Source organism: Bombus affinis, chromosome 7 (genome assembly GCF_024516045.1).
Source record: "Bombus affinis isolate iyBomAffi1 chromosome 7, iyBomAffi1.2, whole genome shotgun sequence".
In the NCBI taxonomy this organism is placed as follows: domain Eukaryota; kingdom Metazoa; phylum Arthropoda; class Insecta; order Hymenoptera; family Apidae; genus Bombus; species Bombus affinis.
In genome coordinates, this window is record NC_066350.1 from 4,147,491 (window position 1) to 4,169,626 (window position 22,136).

The window sequence follows — 22,136 nt, forward strand, 5'->3', positions numbered from 1 at the left end:
CGAGTGCTTTGGACTGAAAAGCGGCTGATTTCTGCACGCTCCTGTGTCTTCTCTTTCTACCTTTCGCTTTGTACAGCGCGCCGTTCTCTCTTATTCGATTGCAAACGTGCGTTTGAACGAAACGCTGGTAGAGCTGGCCGCACGAGTCTCGTCGAAACTAGGTTGACAAGAATTTCATTCTCGGCGATTCCGCAAGTTGTTGCGGCCAAGCCAGCATCTGTACCGTATATAGCTTATATACCGGGCATAAGGACGCGGGGATGGAACATTATCTGGATAATACGATTATAATCAACGAACGTATTGCATGGGGAAACTATTCCAACTCGAGAGTATCGATTTATACCATCTTCGACTTGCGTGTGGTGAATAAATATTTGTAGAGGCTATTACAGGTAATGTTTGTAACGATAAACGCGCGTTTACGACTTTTTAAGGAGCGACACATCGAAACATTCGAGTATACATACAGTACGTTAAAAATACAAGAGTTACCCACTTGCAAGAACCTGTTAGTCGCAAGAATAGATTCTAGCGGGTAACGTAAAGGCAGCAGAATTTTCTCGCGTTCGATCAAACTATCGGAAAGGCTCTTATTTTGAAGCGTTCCGTGGACCTAAGTTGTTATTGCTTCAAACTAGGTTCGTACACGGAATTTCTAGTTCTTAGCCGATACAGAGTCGTTTAGTTGTAGAAATTTGGCAAACCTTGTAATCATAACGTCGACCAACGGGGTTAAAGTGTATGTATCTACATACGTGACGCCCCACGACCGATAAGGTGCCCTTTCGTTTCTTGGTTCTACCGCACAAACAGATCACGTATATCGTAATGCACCTCCGTAAACTAAGAAGCAGAAAACCACTCTTATCGTTAGCGGAACGTTATGAATATGGATACACGCAGAGTTAGCTTTGGCGAACTAAAATAATCGTATAAATTATACAAGGCAAGTTATACGACGATTTATTTGCGCAGCGATATAAGAAGGATATGTATTGTATAAGAAAAATTTGAATATATGTGACGCACGTATCGCGAGGTGTATCGAGGGCTCGCGTTCCTTTTCATTTAGAATTTAGAATTACATAGCGATTACATTTTCCGTCAGCCGAGTTTTCATTAAAGCTCGACGCATCGCGTTAGATACTCGGCATCGGATAAACGGGCAGATGGAATCGCAAGGAAACAAATACGCGCGCGCTTCTAAAATATCGTTGGAGATGATAAAACCAGAGGCAGAAAATTCTGTTCTACGTGTAAGATTTTCTTCTATTCTTTGAACGCGATTCCCGTGCTCGTAGGGGTTGCCCTCGTTATCACATGGTTATACCATGTGTGCTCGTTAACAATTCCGAACACGTGCCTTTGTGCAAAGTTGGATCGGTTGATCGTAACCAGCCGGCAATAGTCAAAGCAACTCTGTACCGGCAGAGGAACCGTTAGCCAGGTTTCGTCCAACGAAGAACCAACTGATTAACGCAACGATTGATTGCGAATTCGCTGATAATTGACTAACTCGATAATCACAGCGCGTTTATCAGAGGCGATGTAGCACGTGTGCGCGCATCGATTCGCGTGCCGTGGATGCGGAAGCATAAATAGTAGGTGGAACAGTGGTTCGACCCGGTATCCCATCCAAGGAAGAAGAATATGGCTGGTTCGGCACGCTCGCGCTCCCCCGAACCTTCGATTTGCTTAAGCACCCCAGGGCGATCACGCGCCCTCCCTGCCACATCAGTTTAAATTCAGCTGACGGTCAGGAGAAGGAGGAGGGCGAGGACCAAGGGGTGGGAATCCACGATTACCCAGCGGCTATGTATCTATACGTTAACACACGGGGGCACCAACCACCGCGGGACGTGTGCAAGGTACTAGGGATTCGACCGTATGAATATTCAGGGCTTGCCTTCACGGCGATGAAAATTCGATTGCCCCGCAGCTACGGCGTCTGACGACGATGACGGCCGACGGGGAAGGGGACATGTACCATCACTACCACAGCTTTACACATATATAGCGACAGTGCGAGTACCAGTGCGAGTACCGGTACTGGTTCTGTCGTTGCTCTGTCTCCTGCACCGTCTTCGAGCGTGCTTCCGCTTGTGGAAACTGTGCACCGGCGATCGATGACAATCGTCCACAGGCGTGTGAGGTACTTTGAACCAGCCGGTTCCCACCTACGCCGATGTATAGTATACACACGGTCATAGGCGGCGCTTCCCGATCGAGCATGGAAGACGCCAGTGTATGGCGTCGCGTCGCGTCGGCAGGATAAGCTACCCCGACGGAAATTGCAGCACTGGGAAGTTATGATGCATTTGTTCCGAGAGATCGGCGGGATTGAATTTTCCTTATCGCGGAGTAGGTCATGGGTCGAGGCTGGTTAGATGGGTTCATCGATATGCAAGGAATGCGGCTGACACGTTTGGACAGCGCATTTGCCAGTATGATAGATGCGCGTGTGTTTAACGGTACTTGACGCTCCGTTAGAAAACTTTGATCTCTTTTTATCACCGCGGGACCGATATATAGCTACGATTAGAAATGGAAATTCGAAAAAAGGAAAGCGTGGAAAATAGCGCGCGCGCAGTATGTAAGGAAGTTGTTCGATGCACAAATATTATACGTAGATCGCTACACTTATCTATGTATAGGTAACGAAAATTGGATGGCGAGCGAACGCGTTAAGACACGGTGTCCGGCGCCTATGTGCGTAGCTGAGAGAGCAGGGTGCAGGGAGCACCTCCGTGGCACGGACACCTGGCGTATTACACACATTGGTCACGGTGTGTGCACCGCGTACGCTTGTACCTACGTACGAATCACATATCTATAGTTTACCACATCTACCTATATCCATTTATTGCATCGCACGCCGGTTGCAATCTTCTCGTCATTCGTTTATCGGATTGCGAGCTCGTGCTGAGGAACGAGAAATATCGATTCGTCGTCGCTGTCGCGATAAAATGAATTTTGTAGCGTGACGCGAGGTAAACGAGAGAGCGAGAGAGAGAGAGAGAGAGAGAGAGAGAGAGAGAGAGTGGACGCGTGTGCGCGAGATAAAACGGACAAAAGCAAGGGGGTTAGGAATTCGGAGGAAGAGGCCAAGGGAAAAACGAAAGAAGGAAAACTCTGCGATTTCGATAGGTTTCTTTCGTAGCGAAAGAAAACGTACGGGTTGAATAGAACAGTGGCAGAAAGGTTCGTAGGAACGTAGAAATTGAACTTGTTCCGTAGACGTGTTCCTTCCTTGGTTTTATCGCGTTATCGTTCCATCGAAGGGGCGAACGAACGATCCTGTCGCGTTGCTTCCGAGGAATCGACGGGGCATCGACTCGTGGAATACGATTACGTCCTTGTGTACGTCCTACTCTGGACGCGGTTCTCACATTAGGACACATTGTACGACGATGTTACGAGATGATCCACTTTGCATTGTTTTAGCAAATTACAGCTCGCGACGGCTGCATCGAGGATCGATGCGTTGCAAAGTTACAAACGTGTTTTAAATCCCAACTAATCGGTCGTCCATCTAAAGTACGCCTACTTAATGCGCTCATTGTTAAAGACATCGTGAATTTTAAAACCACACGCTGCCGCCTTTCTGCCTTCCTCTTATCTAACGTCACTTCCAATTCGAACAACGGTAAATGAATATACCTAGATGGTAATAATTTTTCTCGATACCGTAACTGGTAGAGCGGCTTTCCAACAAAAGTAAGCCTTTGAAATTCTTCTTGCGGTTTTCCTTCCGCGGATAGACGATCGCGTATAACTCGCCGTTATCTTTCCTCGACAGGAAAAAAACTTGCGAATACCGATTTCCGAAAAGTTACCCCTTCTCAGGTATTTTTTTCTTTTTCTCCTTTTTTTTTCTTTGGCAGGGAAGCGGCGGAAGTTTGTCGCTGCGCGCTATAACTTTTCGATGATACTTATCCTCCAGACTCGAGAAATATCATGCCGCGGAAGACCTCGCGTCGACGAAGAATACCTGTACGTGGGTGAATTGGTTAACTAACGGAAATTACGTGAAGCGCACTAACGCGGTCGTGTTCGCTACGGTACATTCGAGAAACTGGACGCTAAAGCACGGCGAGACAACGTTCCTCGATCTACCTCCTTTTCACGTCGTTTTTCTTCTATCGTTTTTCTCCTGCGTTGACGCTTGGTGCACGCGCGTCCGTCTCGACTCGCGCGGTTTTCGTCTCCTACCGTTAACGCCCACCGTGTATTAATGGTGAGAATTATCCGCGAGAACGCAAACGTAATCGTACGGCCGAATGTTCACTTTTGTATACAGCATTGGAATTCTTCCCCAAGGAAATTACCGGTAGTCGACGAGAGTGGACCTCTTGCCATATACGGTTAACTATACGCGACTGCGAGCTGATTACACGCTCGATTCTCGTTGCTTGTTATTACGGCTTATTATTACGGCTCGCCACCGTTTTCAATGCTACGTTTTTACGCGACAACATCTAGTAAGCTTAATCGTTCTGTACCTATTTTCCTATCGGGCAAAGAAGGTTCGAAGTGGACACTGCAGCGGCGATCTCATACGGGCGATGATTACCTAAGAGAAGTTGAAATTGCCGCGAATAGCTATCGAGGATTTTGGTGTAGCGGAAGATTGGAATTCTTATTATCATGGTATTTTTACAACATCTTACATTAAAGTTACACCGCGCGAATATTTGCCGAACGAATCGATCAAATATTTGCATTTCGAAATCAGGTTCAACGTATTTTCCAATGTAAATTTGGACACTTTGAGGCAGTGCGAGTTTCTCGTATGGATCAGATATGATTTCCATAATTAAACATGTGACTCTGGTTGTCTCGGAGAAACACGGGAAGCAAAGAAATCGGTTGAATCAACTCGATGAAGATCTATGTTCGTGTCGCGGTACGAATTTACGCGATTTATTTCATCCACGCATTATGTTACGTGGTGTTTTCGTGGATGATATGACACTCGTGAGCCGCAGCAGGATTGTCGATACGAGCGAAAAAAGAACTTCGTCGTATATCGCTGATACAAATGGAATAAAAAGAATCTATTGCTGGTTCTGTCGCAATGCGATCTTTTAAGGTTCGAATTGCGACGCGACAACTCGCGTCTCGGAATAGAAAAACGAGAAGCGGTTGCAAAACAGCCTGTGAACGCGTCACAAGTATTTGAATAGCGTAACGATTCTGACTGGCGATGAAATGGTCGAAAATGTCGTTTGCAGGTGCTAAAGTTATAGTCGAGCAGCCACGGTAACGGTTATCTTTGGACGACCTGCGAGACCTATACTCGTAAAAAGCTGTTATAGCAGAGGGTATAAAATTATAGAGCGAACTAAGTAGCTGTGTTAACTTCTACACACGTTTCGCACTTTGTCTTGAAAATTAGAAAAATCGGCCAGTTCGTTATTATACTCGTTGAGCTTTAATAAAGACGTGAATTACCTTATTGCTGGCTGTTATCCTTGCGAGCATCACCGGTTAACACCGTAAAGTAGTTCGATGCTGTTCTCTGGACATACACGTTGGACATTTTTTAATCCGAAGATTAATTATTGTTTTTTTTTTACGCTTCTCTTAATATTCTCTTTCATCAAAGCCCATATCCGATCGCCGTTTTTAACGTCTCGCGCGTATAATATATTTACTCTGTTTAGGTAATTTGGTAACGTTGCTTAAACGTGCTTAGGTAACGTTGGAACGTTTCGTTTAAAAATAAGCGACAAGTTGTTCGAGGTATTCGCTTGAAACCTAGAAGGATGTAAGTTATTCGAACGATAAAGTTTTGAAAACATTGTCTTGGAAAGGGATCCGAACGGACTACTAATGGTGGTTTGGGCTACCGATTCTCGGTATCTACTATGCTGTCAGAAGCAGACTATTTCACTCGTAAGAATGATACACGTTGGAACGTCGGTGAATGCCGGGCGATTAATTATTTATAAGCAATTGAGATTCAGACGGGCTGTTCCCTAAGGGCTGATATCGAACATAACAACCGGCATAGGTATTTGAACGAGCGTAGACAACGCAGTGATTCAAGGAGGCATTAAATTTCCACGTTTCCTGCGATCCGACGAAGTGGAGTTGCGACGTTGGACGACGCGAGACGACGTATTCTCTCTATGCAACGACAGTTGCGAAGAAATTTGCAAGGGGAATCGCGGTTTTGGTTACACTCTTTTACATAGTTTGGCAGTCTCGATCACAGGCATTCGTAACGAGAGTAATTTGCACAAGGACGACGGTAAGAGGGTTGGGATCTGAATATTCGCTGTGATTTGGACCATTTCACCTGGTCGTTTCCACGAGAGGTCACCTGGGGCAGGAAGACCACGTTCTCTGCAGTTTCCGTGTGCTTCTGAATATTCATTCGCGAGAGTTGGCTGGCCCGTTTAAATAGCCCGCCACGTTCTCCAGCTCTGTCTCTTTCCGCTATCACGCGCGGCTCCATCTCTCGATTTCGATCTCTCTCCCTCCCATCCCTTCTTTTCCGCCGTTTTATTTCCCTGCTTTCACGTTCGCCATCGTAGTTTCTGCCCGGCCACTTAGTCTTCCACTTCTCTCGCCCCGATAATCCGCTGGTATCGTGCATCGGCGACTTTGTAACACGACGATTTCGCGGCGGGTCGTTACGCTGATAAGTAGCTACACGGAGAAATGGCGCATAACCGTTTTATCTGTGTGTACCCTTTCACCTGTACGATATCGTATATCTTCGATCATACACAACGCCATCAAGATACTATACGTACTTACACAGCTGTATTTGTATACCGCGAGGAAATGGGCTGCGACTCGATAATTCGGGTATCGGCGATACGCTTCGCGTATCCGAATTACAGATATCCCTGGAATCTGCATACGCGGTATATCTAATCGTCGGGGGTCACTGACTCGCTTTGTAGCTTCGTCACGTTGTCACTCGGATTATTTACCGTTTGGGTGTTTGCCGAGCCGTAAACACTCGCCCACGAATCTTAGCCTTTTCCATGCCGACATGCAGTACACTCGGATGATTAAAAACGTTCGATGTCCGACAGACGCCGGGTACAATTCTTGCCCCATTCTTATCGCGGTATCGTAAGATAGAGAAAGATAGCAGTTATGACGAACCTTTGAATAATTAAGACTTCAGTTCTATTAGCGTATAATTCCAAAAGAACAAATTATTCGCGCGATTGTAATTTCCTTGGACATTTTTTCGATATCGATTCTTTCGTCCATCATAAATAAACTTTCGAGACTCGTAGATAGTAATATTTGTTAAAGTTTAATAACAAACGTCACTGGGATAATGAAGGTAAAAGCAACGATTAGATTTAATGATTAGCAAATTTAGATTTCTTCTAGTTAGAATTATCGACATCGAAAGATCTCAGCTGTTATTGGCAACCCTTTTGACCTGGTTTTCGCGCTTTCGATCAAACGTCGTGAAATTTGCACAAAAAATTTGACAAACGATCGTTAAATATTCTCGTCTATCAATTTCGTTGGAGAAAGTTCAAATCGAAATATCGATTTCCGTGGATGTTGGATCTTTACCTTCGATCGATATCGGCCAACTGATGAAACATTCGATAGAACGTAAAAGAAAAACGAAGAACAGAAAAATAGAATTTGGTGTGTACATACCATGTTGGCACTAGAATTTGGCACACAGTTAGTTTGATCGGTGCGTTACACGTTTGTCGGGCCTGGTTCTATCCATCAGCCGAGTATATTCTGTTTAATTTGTTATACAGTCAGATGGCATCGGGTTACTTGGATCGCTACTTAACTTGTCTCGCTCAACTTCTTACTCAACTTTGGTTTCGTGATGTACTCTGCGAGACACGCGAGAACATTTATTTCCGAAAAATTATTTACACTCGACTAGCTTGCCAAGAAGCGTCACACACAGTCGACTAAGGTTCCGGAAACTCCACCTACTTTAGCCAAGATCGACGTTACTTATTAATCACAGCCTGGTTTGAGCTTCAAAGACCGTTGGTAGACTCATTCATCGGCCTCGTCGCGCGGATATCTTGTGTACTTCTTTTTGGCGCCTTTCATCTACTAGACTTATCACTCCTACCTTAGCTCCCTCGGTAGCTTTTCTACTTTTACAGCGGCTTCCGCACGCTACCCCATCCCCTGACCCTTCTCTCTCTCTCTCTCTCTCTCTCTCTCTCTCTCTCTCTCTTTCTCTCTCTCTCTCTCTCTCTCTCTCTCTCTCTCTCTCTCTCTCTCTCTCTCTCTCTCTCTCTCTCTATCTATCTATCCTGCTCTTTCCTGGCTTCATCGAAACTTGTCGCTGCGAGCGCAATCTTTTTCTCGAAACTTGTCGCAATCGAAGGTAACAAATTCCATTCCTAAACGACCGTATACGGTGAAGGTATTGCGCACAGCGAGCCAGAGAGTCGACGATTACACTATAGATACGACGGTCGGCTAACGCGACCCGTTGACAAATTCGTAACAACCCGCTGTGAAAGCCTATTTATCGGGATTACGTTTGTAGAAACTACTGTGCACTCGTGATTACGTTTTCTCTGCTTTCGATCGATCGTCGCGGTGCGTTACGCCAACCTCGTCTACCTGCCATTCCCTAAATTTGTTTTAGCGAATGTTTTAATCCTTTTAATTCGTTTTGTATACCTTGAGAAATCAGAGAAGGATAAAGTACACGTAGAACGGGTCATTAGAATCTCTTGATAACCTTCAACGCTTACATCAATTTCTCCCAAATTTGTTCTCACAATTCGAGGCTTTTACGCGTAAACTGCATCGCTGTCGGTGGAACAAAAAATGCGAACATCTAAGTACCGTTTATTAGTTATTACACGATCGGACGAGCGAAGCTACAATATTTCGTTTGAAAGATTTCTTCGGAAGAATCAACTGGATGAACGTTAATTTCTTCGGTGGCCCGTTTCGAAAATTAATGTTTTTGCTGTTTGTAAAGGAGACGTAAATCGTATACCAGCGAGCGATATTTGTTTCTTCTACGCGATGCCAACGAGAAGCTGTTGCAATTGTTTGTTAACACTTTGACTGCCACGTCGAAATTTCATGTTTCGCTCAGGACGCCACGGGAGTATTTTTATTATTCAAAGCATATAATGGGAAAATAATAATAAATTGATGATGTAAGTCAACGTTCTTCTCCAATGGACCGTTTACGTTATTGGTGGTCACGGGTGACCACCGTGGTGCCTTGGTAACAGTTGATAACGACGTATTATAACGAGGCTTCGTTTATTTCAACGAACTATTCGCATTCGTTATTTCGTCGTAAGCAAAACGTGTAGAATATATTGTTGAAACGTGTAGAAGATATTAGGCTGAAATGATAGAGGTCCGCAAAGAAAATTATGCTTGTGATAAACCAATGGTAGTGGTAGATTGCAACAGAGGAAAATGTGCTGTAGATTTATCAGATCAAATGATAGCATATTCTACTCACATAGAAGATCCCTCAAGTAGTAAATAAAATTAACTTTAGAGTTATTGTTAAATATATCAATTTCAAACGCGATGATACTCTATAAACAAGCAACAAAAATAAAAATCAAGGTATCAGATTTTAGAATGGCACTCGCAATGCACCTTACACAGTGCCATTCACCAGAGCCGTTAAATATACTTATTCGACAAAGATTGCGACACGAAATGCAGAAGAAAGAAGGTCAAGCGTACTGGGCATGAAAGTTTTGCAGAGAGTACTATAAAGAAAATGTTAAACAGTTAGGATCAAAAATTGCTAAGAATCGGACCAAAAATGTGACCACCTATTGTCCAGATTGTATTGATGAGCCACATTTATATTTAAAGTGTTTTAACACAGTGCACCGTTAGATGCAAGATTTGTTATCATTCTTTTTTTTATTGATGCTCTAATAATAATATGACACTCGCGATATTCATGTTTGGCCCAAGTATCTGGTCGCGAGTCAGACTCGCGATATTCATGTTTGGGCCAAAATCTTCATCGTGAGTCTGACTCGTTAAAGTACGAGAACGAGTTAAGAGAGAAGGAGAGTCCTGATGAAACTTCGAGGTTTCGCCAGTTACATGGAAAGCCTCGATTATAACGTGCATTGCTTTCGATCAGAGACCGTTTACCATTGGTATTTTGGCTGCGAGTTTGTCGCGAGTAAGAAAAAGATTGAAGCCACGACATCTAACAAACTGCAGAATCTCCCGCCAAGATCGCGACGTAACTCATTTTAACATACCGTATATCCTGGTAAGAGCCGATAAAAAGGTGCAAAAAGTTGGTGCTCGGCGAGAGAAAAGTTGGCAGCGTTTATCGACAGGTAATGCTTATGGATATTGATATGCAGTGAAAAATCGGGCGTAACGTAGTATATGTCTGTGAATTCATGGACCGCGAACAGCGCAGCAGTGCAATAGTATTGTTCGCTGGACTAGGTAAAAGTGAGAACATAGATGGATCGCGTCGCTGGGTGACGATCGCACCTTACCGATTTAGTGATCAGATAGATATCGCGATACTAAGACGGAATACCGAACAGGACGCCATACGACGATATAAACGCGTCGCTAGAAATAGAAAAGTTTCGAAAAGACCGTATTGTGATAGTGCAGAAACAAGGAAGAGGAGAAAGGGCGCGATTAAAAGGATACACGCGCTTTCGTAAGTACGTAGAAGCGGAATCGTTGCTTGAAAGTGTCGTCGCTACGAGAGAAACAAACAAACAAGCGATCACGAAAACCATCGAGAAATCGCGAGCAAGATGCGATTTTGCTTCGATCGTCGGTTCGTTGAACCGCGAGAAGAAAAAAAGGAAAAAATAATAACTCATCTCGAGAAATTACAGAAACAACCTAGCGAAAGTGAAAATCCTAGGTTTAAAAGTAGTTTGGGATTGACCTAGTCGTTCTAAACATCGTTCCAAAATATTATTTCGATGTCGTACTTAATTTAGGACATAATTTGTGAAAACTGTACCCACGTAAGACAATGGACATTTCTCTGTATTTTAACAACAATAATATACAGCATAGTTGATGGAGGTGATTGTCGTTGCCCGTGAATTTTCCCTGGCTCGTTTCGTCTCTTTCGCTTGGTCGTTGTTTCCCGCCGAAGCGTTTCGTCAAGCCTCTATTTCCTCTGTAATCTCGCTCTCGATTTTCTCTCGTTTTCCCATGGTCGTTTTCTCGTTGCGTTTCTTGGCCTGTTTTTGGCCCGAAAGCGTATAAACACTATAAATTGATGGTAGATAAGGTTAATGTACCGAAAGAGCCGATCATGTCGTTAAAATCACGTTTCGTTCGAACGCCATTTGGAAACACGTTGTGGGATTGCGCCTGCAGCAGCGTTTTCATTGTTATCGCGATTCTATGGCCCTTTATACAAGGATTCGCCTGTTATTGTTCTTTTTCCTCTTTACGGAATAGCTGCGTTTAAACGGCATGAATAAAAGGTGTCTTTTGTTTTCTTTTTTCGTTTTACGCTTTCCCTACGTTTAGCCGATTTATATGAAGAACAGAATTTGCCCTATATTCTCACGGTTCAACGGCCTGATATTTTTTTACAGACTTGTATCGAAATTCGATGAACGCTATCACTCGGCTAACGTAACCAGTCAAAGTTAACCTTTTCCGGTGACTCTACGTGATTTCTTCCACCCATGTGATGCACGTGGCCGTAAGTGAATTTGAAAGAAAATGATCGAACCGAGAGAAAAAAAGAAAGGAAACGCAAGGAGAAAGAGACGCACGAGTCACCGTGCCTTAATTTTCTTCCGATTCTAGCGATTCACGTTCCGCATCTTCGATTATGTACTTTGCTCCGACCGCGCTCGTTCATCGTGTACGCGTTTGCCTACACATAGAGAAATCTGCCCTCTTTACTTTAAGGCTTTGGAATCCGTTGAACACTGGATTTTTCCAACGTGACACCGATCCGGCACCGATGAGGAAAATTAAATCGGATTCTTTCCTATCTCGCTTAGGGTTTCCGATCGGATCGCGACGATCGTATCGATGCCGATGGCTCGTGATTCGTGACTCGGCCGACGTAAGAGAAGAGAAAGTCGGGGCAGCGTGGCGCTACCATAATCGCGCGGGGAAACGAAGCCGACGCTGGTTGGTGGTGTCCACGATGCTGGAGGGAAGTAAGTCTTGATCCACGGCTCGTCTCGTGTCTCTCGAATCTGGAAAGTAGGCCGAGCCACGCCTAACGGTGACTCGCTCTTTCAGATGCGTATAGCGCACCTTTGTCCGCCACATTTTGTTCGCGTTGCGCTGCACTTTTCCCTCCTGTTCGACCGATCCTCCGCCACCGTTTTGCGAAATCTATGGTCGCGCGGACGAGAAGTCGCGCATCGTTGACGAGCGATTCCTGTCGAAAACGATCGTCCTTGTTTGAGACACGCACCCGCCCGACGAGTTAAATTCGATATCAGATTTTACATTGTACGATTTTTGATTCGCATCGACAAATCTCGTTATACCGATAGCATTTGTCACGAGAGAATTGTAAAAGGAAGAATATAGAACCGCGACAAGTGTGATCGATGTGGAATCCTTAAGCGGAAATTTTGAATAGTAAGCGCGAATTCAGATACGACAAATGAGTGGTAAGGCTGATTTTGCATAGTCGAAGAATGGAAACGAGATTAAGCCGTACATTTTACTCGCGATATACGAAATGGCTGGTATAATGGTTGGCGGCGCGTTGTTAGATACGCGGCACGATTCAACGAAAACCTTGTAGGTATAAGTACCTACATACGTATGCATAGGTGTACATCCGATTTGCCACCTAATCGCGAATGTATTCGAAGTCGTAGCAGAGCAGCACTGGCTGCTGCGAAAGCTGGGGGACAAATAGAAGCTTGAGCTGGCGACCTCTCTGCATAATGCATACCATCGTCGCCTTCTTCATCGTCGTTGCCGAGCTCGTTCGAGTCGGCAGCGGTCTTCTACCGTTCCTTCGTTAGCCTTTTAGCTTGCCTGCTGCCTTCCTTCTCCTCTCCGTTCTCCTTCCTTCCCCTTCCTTTCCCTTCCTTTCCCTTCCTTTCTATTCCTTTCCCTGCCTTTCTCTTCCTTCCTCGATTGCACCGTCTCGGTTGCTATCGTTGGCTCAGCTGTGTAAGAAGTCGCGCGTATAACTTGTTCACGAAAAAGAACAATGATATGTACCGGTGTTTCTTTTTGTAACATTGTTTCATCCACCGCAGCCAGCCTTTGTTAAGAACTGGCATTTTTAACGCGATCGCAAAACTTGTTTTTACGACGGTGACAAACAAGATGTTCTCGGTCATTCAAATATCGCGAAAGAATGAAAATTCTTTGTAACTTTTGCACCATTTCCTACCTTGACGAATACCCGTTTCTTACCTCTTCTTTTACTAAATCGCAGAGAATTAACACCAGAACTACCGATAGTTAACGCGAAGCTATTTCTACCAAAACCAGTGAAAATGACTGGTCTCTAAAAAATACGTAGCGATAGAATATTTTTATATTTATTGATTTATTACTTCCTTACGGAAGCAATTCCATGTTATGTAGTACATATTTGGTATTATTAATCCATCTGGGACCATGATCCCTAAACGAGGGTCGACATATTTATAAAATAGTAGAACCAGTCGTTTTGATTGTTGTGATATTTCTAGTGTTATCATCTAGCGATCTAGCGATCGATCCGGAATTTTCCTGATAACTGGTATCATCATATCGAATGATACGCAGTACAAATTTTAAAAACATGTGGCAAATTGTACAAAACGATGAAACTGATTAATTGGGGTTCGATAAACAGATTGTTGGACCCTTTTACACTTTGACAAATACCAGTCATTTTCACTGGTATTGGTATAAGTAGCCTTGATACAAAATTATTTTCAGTTTGAATACATAAAAAACAAAATAAAATTCATTATATTATATTCTTTTAAAATAAAATTCTGCGAAAAAAAATATAACACGAAGTAGGAATTTGAAAATAAATTTGTAAGATCAGTCGATTCGACTGGCGTGGTAGTTCTAGCGTTAAAACGCACGCGTTAGTATCACGGTCTGATGTCTTTGCTATTGCTATCTTCGTTAACGTTGTTATTGGTTCGTCCGTAGGGATTTCCATATCTCAAATTCAAATTTGTTTCGTCGGGCTTGTTCCTTTCTCAAACGCGAATGGTTTGTTTGTATTTTTTCAGGAATGACGATCGGAGCGGCGATGACGAGGATTGAAAGTTACCGTTGACTCATAGGATACCCTGCAGGGCCACTCGCTACCAAAATGAGCACATCCCTGCGAATTTTGGCACTGATCAGCTTAGTTGCGCAGAACGTGGCTTGGCCGCAAGATCCTGTTCCTAGGCTGCATGTCAAACATCGTGAGTAACTTTGCCTGCATAAGCGTGTAACAAAGGTCGTGTTATTTTATATAAAAAGCGATTGTTCGTCTTATACAGGCGTTTAAGCGCTTTGAAAAAAAGGATGGAACAACGGCTATTTAGCCAGACACATTTTTACCGTATAACGTCGTTTAACGTGTAATGTATCGCTAAATTCGGTTCGTCGTTCGCCTTTGCGTGCGAAAATTTAATGAAACGAAGCCACACACTCACCACGCTATTTTATACCTGTATCGAATTATTAAATTGATCCCGCCCGACATTTTAGGATATATGTATGGATATGAAATTAAAATTAAATCAAAGAGCTATAGCCAAATGGATCTTCCATGCATTTTACGCAAACGCGCGTCGCGCATTCATTGAATGTCATTAACTGCGATGCTGGAAATAATCGCGCGTCGCAATTTACTCTCTGTAGAAACGATCGTCTGTAACCATTCGCTTTCTTTTTCTGCTTTTCCCTTCTTCTTCTTCTTCTTCTTCTTCTTCTTCCGTACCCTTTTCTTTGGCCGAGTTTCTTATCATTTGTCGATCGAGTAAATGCAGTTCAACTAAAAGATGTTCTTTCGGCTGGATCCGAAAACGCCGTTTCACGCCACGGAAACGCAGAGAAATTAATTCCGTGGATTAACGGCCGCGTTCCGTTATCCCAAGAGATTCCCGTTGAATTCGTTCCACTTAATTACTATAACGCGCGACAGATTATCTGGAACAATAAGGCACGTTTCACGGCGAATTCGATGGAAAAGCTTGCTTCGACTCGTCCTCCTCGTTCTCTTTTGTTCCTGGTTCGCGGCCGTCTTTCATCCGCCGAAATCTAATCTTTGTCGCGCAAGAACTACGGAAGAAACTAACAGCGGCATTACGATGACCGATGAATCGATGGCAATGAAATCGGCTCGTTCTCTTTTCCGTTGGTTCGCCCTCCTTCAGAAGTTAATTTATCCCTCGTTTTTGTCCACGTTCCAGTCGTTGCCTCTCGACACGGTTGTGTGCACGCGCTAGCTTACCGAGAACAATAACGCACCATACCGCGACAATTCGCCGATAAGAAAAAGTTACTTCTCTCGCATCTTGTCTGATTCCGGCGCTTCTTTCACGCGGATCTTTTCACACGGGAAATTTCATTTCCTTCGCACGAGATAAAGACATCGGTGACGGCGAGCACTAGCTCGCTAGAAATCACACGTTTACCGATCGGTAGGTGACGCGTCGAAGGTTATCGCCATGTGAATCAAGAATCCTTTACCTGGAAGAACATCATCGAAAGAGAACGAGGGTCAGAGGAAGGGCGAAGCAGAACGCCGGCAAAGGGACTAGGCGGGGTAAAAGGAAAGGAATTGTATACACAACATGTAGAGATACGTCGCGCTTTGTCGCCGTCATCGTCATCGTCGTCGGCTGTTGTTGTTGGCCGTGTTCCGTCGCAGTCGATTCAAAGGCATTTCCGCGCGACATGAGCACGCTTTCGCCGCACCTGTGGATTTGGCGGTCTCGCACCACGCCACGCCACGCCGTTCCGTTCAGTTGTGCAACTGCCGGTATTAAACGCAACACGCCGATAACGCTTCATCCGGCTAGAGACCAGGATAAACGCCGAGCGGATGTCGATGGAAAAGGATAAGAAAGTATCGGGGAAGCGTGGGAAAAAATCAAAATACATTAGACGCTGTCGGATGTTTGAACATGTTTGTCATTGCTGGCAAGTACAAAGCGGCGGTGAAAAGTTAATAGTTAAACGATATTTCCATCTGGCCTCTGTGTATTTATTTCACGGTAGTTTACGCTCTGTAGTTGATAGAACTAGTTCGTTTCTATAGTTGGTGGAAGAGGTAGTATTATACAGTTGGTTGGAGCAGCTAGAAGATTACGTTACAGAGAAGTAACCAGCTGCGAGACAAATACCTCTCGTTTGTGTGCTTAATCCACACGTTCCAAACGAATAATCCAATTCGTTTAATCGCTGTATTTTCATGCTTTTAGACGATTGACTAGCGCTCTGGCTAAAACTCTAATTGCTTTGAACGGTTAATTTAAATAGAGGAAGGAGAAGCGATTGGAAAGATCTGCGTAGGATTGCTAGCAAATGCAAAGCAAACTAACGAATGCCGAAACACACAACTAGAAAGTAATCTATCTCGAAATAATATCCTTTCTCGTAGAAACTGCAACAGACGTAACTAAATTTATTTTCCGAAATAAATTTATCTTGTTTATTTTTACCGCGCACAGCGATATATAACAGCGCAGAAACGTTGGAAATGCCGCAATAATTGGCATATTGGGTGATCCGATGAAAGCAGAGACGTTACACGTGCGACACGAGCGATCGGTTAATAGAAGGAGACAAGCAAATTGAAAACGAAAATTCAAGTCGAAGACAATGAAGTGGAAAGAGGCAGAAACGTAAAGGTATAGAACAATAGTGGGACAGGTGGGGAAGGGAGGGCAGGTGGTCGGCGAGTTTAACGACCCTGCGAAATCCGCGGGTGAATCTGCCTCGAAAGCTTCGAGTCGAAGCTTTTGACACGGATCAAATATTGGCGTGTGTCGTGTCGATCGACGCGGCCACCGCGTTGGTCCGCTTTGGTAAATCCTATTGAGTATTCAATTACGTCGGGAACGACCGGGATACATACGTAGTTGGCTGACTCTAGCTCGGTTCGGATGAAATTGGACGGCCGTGCCGCGTACAAATCTACGGCATGCGATCGTGTGCTTCGTGCTTTCGGATGCATTGCTCCAATTGTGTATATGTATATTATGAAAATATACTCACGGATAATCGGACTATAGTTATCTAGGGCAGATCGAATTTTAGCAGTTTCTTATCCCTTTATTTAAGAGTTTCTTTTTGGATGGAGCGTAGAGTTTAGAGGAAACCGAGAATGGCTGGATGAAAGTCAAGTAGCACGGGCTTTTCGTCGCAACGTCGATCCGATGTTTTTTCAAATGTTGGACGAGTTTCAAGTAAACAGCTTTTTTAAAAGTACTTTTGGAGAGTTGTGGTTGCGAGATTAACTTTTTACGATACCTGACTTTGTCGCTTTTAACAGTTGCCACGCACACCTTGCTCTCGTAGATTTCTCCAATATTTCCAGGCAAATAGTTGCATGTAGCAGCAATTTACATTGAGCCTGTGAGTATTACATCCAACGAACAGTCGTAAATATTAGCTACGTTATACACAAGTTACGCAGAACCATCTAATTTTCTTTCGCTCTAACGACAGTTCCGTAGATATTTCCATAATTCTATGAAAAAGCATCTCTTCGCAGACTGCGAGGAAAGAAATAGCGGGGCTAAAAAACGCTGATTTTTCGCTGAGTCAAGTTACACGATGCTAATTACCGATGATATCGCAACGAGAATTGCTTTACATCTGAAGCTAGTGTTGAAAATTGTGGATCTTAATCGTCGAAATAGAAGTAAAGGAACACTAAGATTACACTTAGAATTTACATTAAAATAGTTTTAGATTTAAACGATTTGCAGGATCTTCGTCGATATACATTTGCACGTGTCTCAACACTCTCCTTGTCTCACCATCTTCTACACCACACTGCTAACGGAACAGTTACATTCATCTGTATTTTGAGATACTCCGCACACACATACTTCCATACACTCATATTCACATACGTGTGCCACTACTTTGTGGCTAATCTAGTTTAGCACACAAAATTATACATATCTCAATAGCTAGAAATAAGGTATCCACGAAAAGAGGAGGCAAATTGGTCGCAGGAACGTGTACTGGCCGCGAAGGTGAAAACGTGGCATTCGATTTATCGGCGTATTATCGTTTCATCGGAAGATGGGAACAAGCGAAACGCGGTGCGGTGGTGCAAGATTGGGCAAACCGAAGACGCTGCGAGTGAACAACCTTGAGGGAATAGAATATATTGTCACGCTTGGTACACGTACATACAGGTAGCGTTCATTGCAGCGGGAATCGGGTGCAATAATATGACGGTATGTAGGTTAGCCATTGCATCGCAACTAAGGAAGCCATACACTCGAGTGGCTTTTGCCAAGAGTAAGCTCGTTAGGACTCGGAAGAAGTTTGTTAAGCTGCGAGAACGCGCGTAGTCGTCAATGGTCGTCCGAATATGCGGCTGTCGCAGACTTATACAGTCATCTCTGTGTCTATATCGCTATAACCATTTCCGATCATGATCATGAAAGCATCTTAACTAGCTTTCATTGGCGCGCAAAGTTACACAGCATCGGTATATTTTGTATCTGATCGAAACGATCGTTCGAACAGCGCCGGTACATTTTGTACGCTTTTCGAGACTCTTTGGTGTAAGATTTTTGTTCGCGTAGAACGAAATTGTATTTAATACTTAGCCAACTAAATAGGGAGATCTCTCCTCTGTGAAGAAGAAGAAGGGAGATCTCGCTTTTTGACTTTAGCAACGTGCTTTCCTTTTTCGTTTCCGTTTTGAATTGTTGCCAATTAATTGCGCCACTTATTTTACTTTCATAAAGTATAGTATGTAATAGAATACAGCAATTTAGTGGTGTTAAAATTAATTAAAAAGTTACACATCAATTATGACTAAACAAAGTTATAATCGAACGATAGCACACTGTAAAAAAGTATTAAAATGCATTATGAATTTTTCATTTTACGTTCAAGTAGTGTTATTTATCTTTAATCATCTTTAACACTAGAACTACCACACCAGTCAAATTAACTGGTTCTGTAATTTTACAAATGTGTCAATCCTCGCTTAGAGATCATGGTCCCAGATGGATTAATAATACCAGAAATAGACTACATAATATGGAATTCCTTCTGTAAGAAAGTAATAAATCAATAAATATAAAAATATTTTTTAAAGACCAGTCATTTTCTTCACTGGTTTTGGTAGAAATAGCTTGGTGTTAACTATCGGTAGTTCTAGTGTTGATGTTTTTAATTTTACCTAGATTTTTTAATATATACTTTTAATTTTGATGTTTTGTATAAACAATATGTTACATCGTTAAATAAAGTCATTACCGCAAAATATAACTAATCATTTAAATAATTTTTTGATTTCTTTGTTCTTTAAGTAGTGAATATTAGTCCTCGATGCTTGGAGAAATGCGCGGTGCAAACGTATAGCTCGTTGTGACACGCGCCATTGGCTAAATGTTAACACAAAAATATCTGAGAAAAGATATGCACGCAACGCCGAAGAAAATCTCTGGCAGAGTTCCAAATAAAACGACATTACCAGTGTTCTATCGTTAATTGGAACTTGCGCATTTCCCTAACGAGTGTCTTTTCGCCAAGAAATTAATCCAACCGATTGTCTTTAAACTTGCCCGGTTTCTGAATTTGTAAAGGGGTTGAAGTTTCTAGGAGTAGACCAAGTCTAGAGAAGCGTAGTTAGACATGGTAGTTTGCATTCACGAGGTATTGTATTTGTTCGATGTTGGAAATTTGTGACGGTGATACGGCCGTTAATCATTGATACATTCATCAATGTAAATTCAAGCGAGATATTAATGCACGTTCGCGGTGCAGTGAAACTATCGCGCAACTAACGGAACTGTCTTCGAACGTGATTCCAACAATAGTTAAATATTAACGCAATCAGCCATAATAATCGGCCGCTATCTTTGCTTGTGACAACGGTTTTGCCCACCGCTCGAATCTCTACGAAATTCCTACAGGTGTACATTTGAAACGATGTTATGTTATTTAGACGAGTAAACGTTCAACGTGTAGGTTGTATTCGCATTTCGATAAAATGACGCGTGATTCATATTAGAACATCTGTAAGCAAGTGGATAGTCGAACAGAACTGGCGCGCGTGGAATGATTTTTCTATCGTTTCGCAAAAAATGCTTCCGATATTTATTAACGATCTCGCGTAAACGTGCTCGACGCAAACGTCGATCGAGAGTTTTATTCCGCGCGTGTATGTACATAAGTACACATACGCTGGCTGAACGAGTATGACGCATGGTACAGCTACAACAGGAACATTTATCCTCGTTATCCAGGGCCAGGCTCGCGCCAATATCGAGAATGGAAAGGTGAAACTACCCTGGTGTAACGTTGAATGGTCACACCTTTCCACTGGAACTCGTCCTATAAATGCATTATCGTTTTGCAAATCTTTTCGCCAGTCTCTCCCCGTGGATTTTCTTGCAATACTACGGAGCGTATTCCTTCTATTCCGTACAGTGTACGATATTTCCGTCTAAATGGCGCAAGAAGTCGTATTTTAAAATGTAAGTCAGCACGACGACGGTTTATACGAGCCGTACAGATGTTTATTCCGATGCAATTCAGCTGCATGCATACACAACGCGTGACAGAACAGGTAGCCCGCTTCTATTAACTGTTCCTGTGTGTAGCGAGCATAACGACCGCGTTGGGTACCTGGACTCGCTGTTTATTTATAGTTGAAATTCAGGTACAAAGCCGTCGACATGCTCGAGATTTTAACAATTATTACCCCGGCGTACAGGCCGAGTTAATTCATTCACGGACCTGCCGCGTCGCTCGCTCGCTCGCAGCCGCGTCTCTGTGTGCGTGTGTCACGTTAAAAAAGAATAGAAGCGAATAGAAGCAGCCAGTAAGATAATTAAATTCTTCGAATCTTGCGTGCAATTCGGAATAATAGATTTAGACAACGCGGTGCCAGATTACCGTTGAAATTATAATCAGACTTTAATTAGTGGCGAACGGTTCGCGCTATGTAACGACGTATCGATCGCCAATCGTGTGATATTTAAATCCGAGCGGAATTCTTGGAAAAATAGCATTCATGGAATCGTGCATTGTACGTTCTCTCGACTAATCCGGAAATAGCATAGTGATCGATGGCAACCGGGCTAGCTTCGTATTTCTACTTACTAGTTAATCTTTCGTATCGCGGTTTAAGATCTCCATCGGAACAGGACCTGATCTGACAGAAGTTCGCAAGTTCTAGCAAGTTACACATGGCTCGTACATCTGCAAATCCACTTTCCTACCGATTCGTATACCGTGTTATCATAACTCGTGGGCTACGTGTTCCGTTTCACTAAGGAATATCGTCGATTTCGTTCGCCAATAGCTTTTCCACGTAATTACCATGTTAGTTAAACGTTTATCGATCGAAGAAGTCATCGATTTTAATTATTCCTTAACTATCGATGAATCTATAATTTCTAGAGTGCGGAGATAAATTTTATAGCGGATACTGCTGGTTGCTAGGCTGCCATCCTTTCTTCCATTTCACAGCCTATTTTCGAGTATCTATTGTTGCAAACAGGTGGCAAAGAATATCGAGAACGAAAGAAACGGTTTGCGAGTTTCAAACGATCGCGAGAGACTCGAAGGAAAACTCTGGCCAAGCTGATTAGATCCGATTTAACTAGAAACCTTAGCCGAACACAGTGGTAACGGGATAGCGATTATCATCGAAAGGGACCGACCGCATCGTGATTTCCATTTGCTTTTTGATCCGGTCAACTTTGACCATTAACAAAAGCGAGCGTGGAACTACGAAGATTCGTTTCGCTAGATTAAGTTATCTCTATGTAGTTAGAGAGTTGATTTAGTAGCTGGAATCGTCGAAGTGGTAGCTCCGTTTAATAGTATCTAAATAATAGCATTTTCTGCCTCAACTAAAGTCTTACGTAAAATGAAAGTGGCAACGAGACGGTAATTATCGAAACTGTGTACTAGCTTTTATCAAAAGCTTTTAGGGCTTTTATTAAAGCTTCCAGTGCAATCTTGCTAACGGTTTTAGTGCT

General features: G+C 43.2%; 1 protein-coding gene across 2 annotated transcripts in view; it reads left to right on the forward strand.

Moving 5' to 3' along the window:
* Positions 1-22,136, forward strand: part of LOC126918522 (semaphorin-1A-like) — a 373,869-nt gene that overhangs the window by 19,645 nt on the left and 332,088 nt on the right. For both annotated transcript variants that reach the window (XM_050726525.1, XM_050726526.1), the window contains exon 2: positions 14,187-14,366. In XM_050726525.1, coding sequence (XP_050582482.1) covers positions 14,270-14,366 — 97 coding nt within the window. In that variant the 5' untranslated portion in view covers positions 14,187-14,269. The remainder of the gene's footprint in view (positions 1-14,186; positions 14,367-22,136) is intronic.